General features: G+C 42.8%; 1 protein-coding gene across 1 annotated transcript; it reads left to right on the forward strand.

Annotated features, from left to right (window-relative positions):
• The first annotated feature begins 1,811 nt into the window (after positions 1–1,811).
• On the forward strand, positions 1,812–4,197 carry LOC131243547 (non-specific lipid-transfer protein A-like). Its single transcript, XM_058242982.1, has 2 exons — positions 1,812–2,216; positions 4,008–4,197. Exons 1-2 carry the CDS (start codon positions 1,879–1,881, stop codon positions 4,015–4,017), a joined length of 348 nt encoding a protein of 115 aa, XP_058098965.1. The 5' UTR covers positions 1,812–1,878; the 3' UTR covers positions 4,018–4,197.
• The last annotated feature ends 6,681 nt before the right edge of the window (positions 4,198–10,878 follow it).

The raw sequence follows: 10,878 nt of genomic DNA on the forward strand, positions 1-10,878 counted from the left end.
AACTCGATTCGAAATTGACTCGACTCGGATTTGGGTATATATATAAAACTTTAATTTCTAAGTATATCTAACTCTATACGCCGCATCCGACACCGACGCTGACCCAATCCCAAGCCCTCTCTCTCCTCCCCTCATCCTCCTCCTCTTCCAAGCCCGGCAACTACCCACCACCATCACCATTCTACTTCTCTCTTTCTTTCCTCTCCACTCCCTCCCTCCCTCCCTCTTCTTCCAAGTCCTGCAGCCACGTACCACCACCATCACCACCCTCCTCCTCCTCCTCCTCCTCTCTCTCTCTTCCAAGCCCGACCGCCACCCACCACCACCACCACCCTCCTCCTCTCTCTCCTCTCCACTCCTTCCCTCATCCTTTAATCCGAATTGGTGCCAACTTGAACCGACTGGATACTTTTGACCGGGTCGGACTCGGTCTAGATTAGTACAGGCTAGACTCGGATTCAAATCGGTTTAGGCATGCCGGACTCAGTACCGAGCCAAGCGAGTTCAGGTCAAGCCTATTTCAAAACCGAATTGAGTCAGGTCAGCCCTAACTTGGTTCGACTCAACTCGATGCCCGGCTCTAACTACTTTTGGATGAGAGGTAATTGGGTGACAAATATAACGAGGATTTCAAATTCATGGGGGTTTCAAATCGAGGGCCAGGGTTTTAAATCTACGCTCCCAAACAGGAAAGAGTTTGTTTTGCTTTTATTTGGGCTCACTATCATGTATAAATGGTCTCCCATACCCTTCCGCGAGGGCCCTCCGTAAATATGGATGACCAAAAAATCCTAGCCAATCCCCACACCACAAAAAAAAAAAAAAAACTATACCAAAACCTCCAAATTCACAGTGGACTGCCTAACGGTTGGATCAGACGGGATTTTCTGTGCCCGGGGTAGGTAGTTCCAGTAATTGGAAGCTGTGTGAGCACACAGATATGCCCATGACAATCCGCCCCGTCCATCAGTTTTGCAAGACCAGAATCGGACATATTTCTAAAAATCAAGCAGATCCAAAAATCACTTGTGCCACACCACACGAAATAGTCAAACAGAAATGTCCACTATTGAAACCTTCTTGGAGCTGACCATTTTATTCATACGCTATCCAAACTGTCCATAAGATTATTATCACTCCTATAAACTGTGGGAACAAATATCATCCTCATACAAAACTTTTGTGGCCTACAAAATTTCTAACTGCAGGCGTTCAATCCCTAATGTTTCGTGTGGTGTGGCCCATATGAGTTTTGGCTATGACTTTTGGAATCTTGTCCTATCGTGGGCTGCAAAACTGATGAATATAGTGGATTTGTCAAGGTCACCACATAACTATAGCTTCCCACTACATGATCTTTCTTTGCGGTGCGCAAGGAATCTACGTCCAGTTGGATGAGCCTGAATTAGAATGCCTTATTTTCATGGTGGAATAACCATACTGAACGGGTTGGATGACATCTATGTACCATGTCAGAGGCATGAATAGATAGCTCGTTGCAACATGTGACGGGATAGAATGGTCATTGGTCAATTGGTAAAATATAAATAAATAATTTGCAGGGATCTGCAACGAATTTAGTAAAACTGAGGGAGGTACATGAAATAATCAACACTATAGGGAGGTGTTTATAATTATATAAAAGATAAAAACAAAAATAAAAGAAAAGAGACAAATGAGGTGACAACCTTATGCTATTTGGAGTAACCCAATTGCTATTTTAAGATTAAGAGCAGCCAACCGCTGGCACTGACGCCTATCAAAGACAAACCTCTGTGGGCCACCTTCACAGCTATAAATACCAACTTGGGTCTCTTCCATTCAACACTCCCACACATATATACACATAAACACATACATACGTTGTACACAGTAAAGATGAAGGGTGCAGCCATATGCATGCTGGTGCTAGCCGTGGCCTACCTGATGGTGGAGCCCGGCGACGCCGTTGCATGTGGCGATGTGACCAAAGCCGTAGCTCCGTGTGTTCCCTTCCTGACAGGATCTGAGCAAAAGCCTGCCAGCGGATGCTGTGATGGTGTCAAGCAGCTCAAGAACTTGGCCCCCACCCCTGAAGATAGGCGTGCTGCATGCGCCTGCATCAAAACTGCCTCAGCTAAGTACAAAGATCTAAAGCCTGACGCGGTGAGCTCGCTCCCAACCCACTGTGGCGTGTCCCTCCCCTTCCCCGTCAGCAAGGACATCGATTGCAGCACGTAAGGGCATTTCTATCTTTTTTTTTCTTTTTTTTTTTAAAATATATATATATAAAATAAAAATAAAAATTTGAAAGTAGACCCTACTATTTTAGATTTTTTGGTAATAGCACAAACAATCATTTGTATTATATTACCAAGGGTTGAGCTCCATGGCCGTAGACAGGTCTCTATTTCAACACTGAGATCATGGGCTTGGGTGCACAAGTGTTGTGGGTGTGTTTATTATAGTACCAAAAGTGAAAATATAACATGTTTTCAAAGTATTAGTTGGTGGGTCCATTTTCAAATTGAGGAGCATTAGTTTTGGCTTTATCTTATTACATGTGTATAATATCCACCCTTGCAGTGGACCGCGCCATGATGATTACCTGGCATGAAAATCAGGCCTTTTTTTTTTTTTTTTTGGATTAGCTTGTTAGTACACACCCATGTCAGTACACATACTCCATGTTAGCCACCCCCGCTAGGGATCGATACCAAGACCTTAAGTGTTGAAACGAGGTATCTCCACTCAGTCTGCCAGTTCAGCTCTGGATCTGGGTGTAATCAGGCCAATTTACTCTGTCGTAGGGCTACAACCATACACTGAGTGAAACTATCGACTTTCCATCTATTCTGGCATTGTGCTGTATCCTGCTCGATGAGTGGATGGCCTGACATTATTCTACCAGGTGATGATCATGGTGTGGCCCACTTTTGCCTGGCTTCGTTGTTATACACGTGAAAAGTTGGTAGGAAAAACATGGCCCGACGTGAAAGTTCAAGTACTGCTGCTATATGTGATAGTTTCTCAATCATCCCTTGCATCCGTTTGAATGCAACTTCTGCAAAAGGGTTTCCCGCGTAAACCTCTTAAGTTCACGTGTTATGGGCCACCTGAGTTACGGAATAGCTTTGGTTTTGAGGAGCGCTTTCATCCTAATGAGGTAAATGAATTGATTGGATGAAACATATATAAATCACTGGGCCCTAACAAAGCCAACGGTGGGTGTTCCATACCAAATATTAACTGTAGTGTGGCCTACCTAAGCTTTCGATCATCATGAATTTTTTTCTTCCAGCCTGAACAAGAGGAAGTGCATCTGATGAATGGGTTGGATTTAACGAAAGTTCGACCCATGCATCGGTAGGTACACTCCAGGCCACCACAAAGAGGCATTGAATCGGAACTCATGCACAGTTTTGAACTGCTTCCTATTGCAAGGGCCGGGGAAAGTGTTAGATTCTGCCCCTAGCTTCTGCTGTAGTATTGGTGGCCGTTCCATAATGATTGTTGAATGCAAAAATCAAATTCTTAAAAGGGTCCCTGTAAATAAACACCACGGCTATCCCTGGACTGTGGTATACTGTCGAAGAACCATCCATGTTAAGCTTATACCACCCCTTGCACTGCCGATTCCATTTGACAATGGAAGCCAGTTTTCTGTAGGGACTGGTAGTGGGGATGCCCTAAATCTACAGGAAAAGGTTATGCGTGAAGGATCAATCACGGCCACCGAAATGGTGCCACGGATAGATCTCGGCCACCAGTTCACTGTAAAAATGATGTTTGCAGGATTAGCATCTTTGCTTTCAAAACGATTGTTGTTCCGCTCGAGGCATACTTCCCACTATATTAGCAAAGGAAGCCTACCCCTTGGAACGTGAAATTTCATAGACGACTTGGCTAGCATGAACACTTTCGGGAATCGCACCAATTCCTCTTGAAGCTGATATATGGTTTCTTTAGTGAGTTTTTAGAATACTAACAAAGAACACTGACATTTTCATGTATTCTTGTTCTTGCAGAATCCCTTGAATTGGTGTTCGCTTGAGAGAGAAATAAAGAGAGGAGTATACTATCATGGCGCTACCTCATCTACCATATATAAACGGTCATGTGAATGGATATGTAATACCAAATGAGTTGCTATAGTATGTATTAGGTTCACGTATGCGAGTACTTACATCATCAATATAAAGTTGATAGTTGTTAAAATGTTGGGTAACTCCCTCTCTCCCCCTTCCTTTCTCACTCCCACTCTAACACAATGCGGCCAGCTCTTCTTTCTATTGTCTGTTCTCTTCACGGATATGTGCACACGCGTTCTCTCTCTCTCTCTCTCTCTCTCTCTCTCTCTCTCTCTCTCTCTCTCTCTCTCTCTCCCTCCCTCTGGATGGAATAATATCCTAGAAAACTAACATTTAGAAAACTAATATTTAATTGCTCCTTGTTTTATGAAATGATTATTGATTGACGTAGTTACTTTGCGTGGAACATGGTTATTATTTGGGAAATTGACCGTACTGACCTATGAAGTTTGGGCAAATTACCTAGAAAGCTGAACATTCCATAAATCCTAAAAGTGGCCTTTTAGCATGTTTTGGATATGTTTTTGGACAAAAATGCCCCTGTCTTTGGTTCAGAATTCATACGGCCTTGGAGTGAATAAGAAGTCACGTTCTTTTACAAAACTTGAGAAAGTGACGGATTGGCTACTCCCCCTACCCCCAGCCAATGGCTGGTGCTCAGTGGTCTGTGGGCCCCACTACCATGTATGTGTTGCATCCATGCCGTCTATATATTTTTGCAGATCATTTTATGGTATGAGTCCAAAATTTAGTATATACTAATCTCAAGTCAACCACATTATAGGAAACAGTGTTGAATGAGCGTTATAGACCATTAAAAACTTTTTGGGGGCCATAAAAGTTCTGGATCAAGCTGATCTTTGTTTCTTCCCTTCATCTGTGTCTGTACGACCTAATCAACAGATTGGATGTCAAATAAACAGTACTATGGGCCTTAGGAGGATTTTAATGGTGGATATCTGTGTGCACAGTCAATCAGCCTCCCTCTGTAGCATTAATGTGTTTGACTATTCCAACGTCCAGATGGCACGTATATCATAGTATTGTTTATATGAGATCCATTCCATCCATCTCATAAGGAATCAATTTTTCAACATGTATCCTAAATTTCATTTAAATATAATAGTCATTTGTATCACATCATAGGGAAAAGTGTGAAATCACTTATAAGGGTCGTGGTTGTTGTGATATATGGGTCGTGGTTGTCATGTTACATGGGTCGTGGTTGTCTTCATTTTATAAGCATTGGCCCCAAAATGAGAAACACAACCCATATAACATGATAACCACGACCCATTTAACATGACAACCACGACCCATCTATAATTACAACCACAACCCATATAACATGACAACCATGACCTATATAATATAACAACCACGACCCATGAAAACTACAACCCATTACAACCACGACCCATATCACATGATAACTACAACCCATATCATATGAGAACTACAATCCATGAAACCACGTACGACCCATATAACATAACCACCACGACCCATATAACATGACAACCACGACCCATGGATTATGCTGTCTATAATCCATGCTAACAAGGTAGATAGAAGTGGATACTGACCAAGTCAGGACTTTTTGGCCCCAACCACGATCCAGGCAACATGACAGCCACGACCCATATGGCAACTATGACACATATAACATGACAACCACAACACATATAACATGACAATCACGACCCATATATATAATACGACAACCATGACTCATATAACATGACAACCACGACCAATGCAATATGACAACTACGACCCATATAACATGAAAACCATAACCCTTATAGTATGACAACCACGACCTATGCAACATGGCAACTACGACCCATGCAAACCACGACCCATATAACATGAAAACCACGACCCTTATAACATGACAACCACGATCTATGACAACTATAATCCATATAACAGGACAGCCATGACTCATATAACACAGTCATTGCTAGAAGAGAAGCTTAGAGCTGCACAAGACTGATTTATGAGAGATTTTGATGGTTTTTTAGTACTATCACACAACTCTGCAAGTTTCTTCCACTTAAGTTTGCAAATGGAGATATTATCATCCTCGTCACTTTCATCATCGCCGATTATTACTTTTAAAGAGTAATTTCCTTTAATTGTAAAGGATAGTGTAAAACTCTCCTCGCAACTACTATCATTTTCTAAAGCTCCACTCTCACTCCTCTGGTCAGAATACCGTTCATCTATTTTTTACAGATCATTTTAGGGCTTGATCCTAAAAATGAGACGGATATAAAATATGAAGAATAGTTCTCTTCAACGGGTCGTGGTTCTCATTTTCATAATTCATGTTGTCCATAATTCATGCCACCCATATAACATGATAACTCATATTAGAAAAATACCATGAGGGTCATGGTTGTAATGTGGTATGGGTCGTGATTGTCATGCAATCTGGGAGTAGGAAATGAGAACCACGACCCATATCACATGACAACCACGAGGGTTGTGGTTGTAATGTGATATGGGTCATGGTTTTCATGTTACATGGGTCATGGTTACCATTCCATTTTTCCTCGATCCACGATCCAACATTGGATGACAACCACAATCCAATGTGGATAAGAACCACGATCTAATGTGCATGTTAACCTACGACATTAATGCGACTTCCTGAAAAAGAGTATGGCGCTGATTTCGAAGGGAAGGAACCACGACCCCGTGTGTATGACACCATGACCCATTGTTCGTCATATCCACGACCATTCCCTTCAGAATCAGCGCCACAATCTTTTTCAGAAAATCACATTAATGTCGCCACTTCCCCATAATCCCTTCGGAATCAGCGTGACCCTTCGGAATGTTTGACCAGCCTATAAAAGTGGTACTTGGGTTTTAAATTACTTTCAAAAGCCAATCGAGTCCTTCTCGCGTTCGTCCTTTATGGGTGATCCCTTCCCTTTCCTCAGGGATGTTGACGACTTCTTGAAGATCAACGACCTCCACAAGAAATTCTAAAGACACTTTCCCAACAAAATTTTTCAGCTCGCTGGGTGCCCGTTAAAGAGAACTGTTCTTCATATTGTATTGTAATTATGGTCATGTTTGCTAGCAGCTTTAGCTTCTCTTCTGGCAGTGACTGTGCTATATGGGTCATAATCTGCATGGGTCGTGGTTGTTACGTTATATGGGTCGTGGTTGTTACGTTATATGGGTCGTGGTTTTTACGATATATGGGTCATGGTCGTCATGTTATATGGGTCACGATTGTTGTATGTTTACCACGACCCATATTACATGATAACTACGACCCATGACAACCACGACCCATATAACGTAACAACCACGACCTATATAACGTAATAACCATGACCCATATAACATGACAACCACGACCATAATTACAATACAATATGAAGAACAGTTCTCTTCAACGGGCACCCAGCAAGCTGAAAAACTCTGTTAAGAATGTCTTGTTTAAGCCTGACCTTCTCAACAGAGTTTTTAGTCAAGCTAAAACAAGACATTCTCAATAGATTTTTTTAGCTCGCTGGGTGCCCGTTGAAGAGAATTGTTATTCATATTGTATTGTAATTATGGTCATGGAGGACAACTCTGTAGCCTAATGACAGAAATGGTACGCCCCTGGTCATCAATGGAAAATCCCATGGATCGTGGTTATCATAGATCGTAGTTGTCATGTAATATGGGGTTGTGGTTCTCATGTGATATGGGTTGTGGTTGTAATGGGTCATCGTTTCGATGGGTCATGGTTGTCAATATATATGGGTCGTGGTTGTCATGTTAAATTGGTCGGATGGGCGGCGTGGGCCTAAAAAGTCCTGCCCTGGAAAGTTTCAACAGTGGGTTCCATTGTCATGATTTTTTTCTATTATGTGACCAAACAAGCTATGGATTAGGCTAATATTTGGGCCCTAGCCCTAAAATGACATGGCGAAAATGATAGGCGACATGGATTATACACATACATCAATGTGGGCCCCACGAGGTCCTTGCCCATGCGCAAAAAAGGGTTCCGTACACATCACTTTCTTGGCATTAAATACGATCGTAACTTCTTATTCCCTAGAAAATCGTACAACTAATGAAACAAGGACAAGGGTATTTTGGTCCAAGTAATTTTCGGAAGCATGTCAGAAGGCCACTCTTGGGATATATGGAATGTCGTAGCTTTCTAGGTAATTTGCCCAAACTTCGAGGTTAGTACGGTTAATTTTTCTTATTATTTTGGGTTGATGTCTTTAAGCATTTTAAGATTGAAAAACTGGCCTTTATTTATGGAAAGATGTGATCAATGGATCTCAATGCCTTCGCCATAACTATGCAAGTACTTGGACATAATTATAACATTTAGATTGGTCATGGTGTGAGGGTATTGACTTGATGTCAGGGTGGACAATCTCTACCATTAGATCTCGATTTTTTATTTTTTATTTACAAGTATTTCGGGCGGGCATTACAAAAGGATTATGCCTTGTCTATCTTTTAGCCCAAGTAAGATCATGTACAAAGAGGAAAACAAGAGAAAAATAGAGCCAATATATTCATGAGACTAGAGTCATCTCGAACATAATAGCGACGCCGGCAGCCATGGCAAGTGCCTGGACCCAGATTGCTAATCCACTACAAAACAGCCCAGCAAAAGCTAAGTGGCTGCACTCGCAATCAGACCTGCTCGCACCTGAACAGAGCACCATCTATCCTCTGAGGCAGCTGCCATACCGAGGGCCTAAGGAGTAACAAAGGGCAGGGAAACTCTCCCTTGGGTGGACCGAAGCGCCCCCAGGCCCACCTTATCAAGGAAAAAGCTTCCTTTGACATGGCAAGGGAGCTGAAAAATCTGACGATAGAGGACGGAGGATTGAGAGGCATTGCCCATTCGGGCCATCCCATCCGCAAGTTCATTTCCTTCTTGGAAGATATGGACAAATTTTAGCTGTATTAGAGATGCAAATCGTTTAATTCAGCCAACCCAATAGGCCTATTTTGAGCTTGGATTGGAAATCCCATTCAAAAAATCCATCGCGAGCATGGAGTCGGATTTCACCACAACTCTAGGTAGCCCAATATTAAAGCAAATGGATAGCCCGTCATGAATAGCACAGAGTTTTGCATAAATGTTGGAAGCTATTCTGTAACCTTCCGCAAATGCAAATATGAAATCACCTTTGTCGCCCCTATAGAATGGGCCCGGATTTCCTCTAGCTAAGTCGGCAACATTGATCTTGGCCCAGCCCTGATGGGGTTTCTACCACTTGACGAATGGGGGTTAGAAAAAGGTTGTTGCGGTCAGCCCTAGCTTGGCCGCAATCGATGGGCTTGGCAAAGGGCAAAGGAGTTCTGGAGAATGATTAGCTATAGAGAAGAGCCAACTTTTAACCTTGGCCAGAATTTCAGCTACATGAACTAACTTACTGTTGAATCTGGCGGAGTTTCTTGCTTTCCAAATTTCCCACAATATAAAACAGGGAGAGTTTCAGGAGGGGGAAGGACCAGCCTTATAAGAGAGAGGGGTTCCACCAAGAGTTTAGCATCGATTCAATTGATAGATTAGTGCTGTATGGAATCTCAAAAATACTACCAAAATGTGCCAGCAGGCTGAAGCTATGTAACTGTTAATCAAAAGGTGCTGAAGGGACTCAACTGAGTGGCCTATGGATGGGTCCAATGAGTAGCACTCACACTTGGAGGACAGCAATACTCTGCGCCCTTGGATTGCATCGTTAACGGGAACCATTTTCCGTAGCACCCTCCATACAAACAGAGAAATCCTAGGGGGCAGTTTGGCATGCCAAACCCACCTAGACCACTCCCTACACGGCTGGTACTCCCTACTGAGATCCCAGGCTAAACGGACCGAGAACGCACCTAATGGAGTAAATGGCCAGATGCAATTGTTTGGATTGATCAACAGGCAGAAACCAACTTGAAAAATGAAATCTATTATTTCCTTGGAGAGGAAACCAAAGGCAGATGAGGGCAGGAGGGGGCCATTCACACCCAGAACTTGTTTAACCTTGACTTGTAAGAGGTTCTAAGGCACCTGGGGAGATGCGAGATGAATAAGAGGGCCTAGCCCTATCCAATTGGCTATCTAAAAATTGCAATCTCCTTGGCCAATTTGCTAGCGCGCATTACTTTCTAACAATGGCAAAAGCCCATGGATTTTCTTCCACATCAGGGATGCAAAGCTAGAAGATCTAAGTGGACTGGTGACAGATAGGTCCATCTTATACTTGGCATTCACGAATGAGCTCCATAAACCTACATTCGCCTTATAGTGGACAGCCCAACCCAGCTTGAGTCTGAGGGCTTGAATGAATTCCTTAAGCTTTCTAATGCCTAACCCACCTATGCTTTTGGAAAAACCGATCGAATTCCAGCGTTTCCAGTGGAGTTTTCTCCTCCCTTCGGACCAACCCCACAAGAAGTTCGCAAAAAGTCTTTCCGGCGACTTCAGAACTTGAGTTAGAATGATCGTTATTGCCATGGAGTGAACAGGGATGCTACAGAGGACATGTTGAACTAATACTAGTCTTCCATCCTAGGAGAGGCATCAAGCTTGCCAGCCATTAATCTGGCCCTCAATCTTCTTGATCAGAGGGAGAAAGGCAATCGATTTCAGCCTACCAATGGTAAGAGGGACCCCAAGGTATGTGAGGCCAGACTAGCTCTTAGCAATGTAGAGATGTGTAAGTGCTATGGTTGAAAGCCCCCTTATGTTGTCAAATTTATGGTGCCAAAAACACTGCTTGTGCTTTGTGAAATTATATAAATGCAAATGTTCGAGACACAGTATGGA

Source organism: Magnolia sinica, chromosome 1 (assembly GCF_029962835.1).
Source record: "Magnolia sinica isolate HGM2019 chromosome 1, MsV1, whole genome shotgun sequence".
Taxonomy (NCBI): domain Eukaryota; kingdom Viridiplantae; phylum Streptophyta; class Magnoliopsida; order Magnoliales; family Magnoliaceae; genus Magnolia; species Magnolia sinica.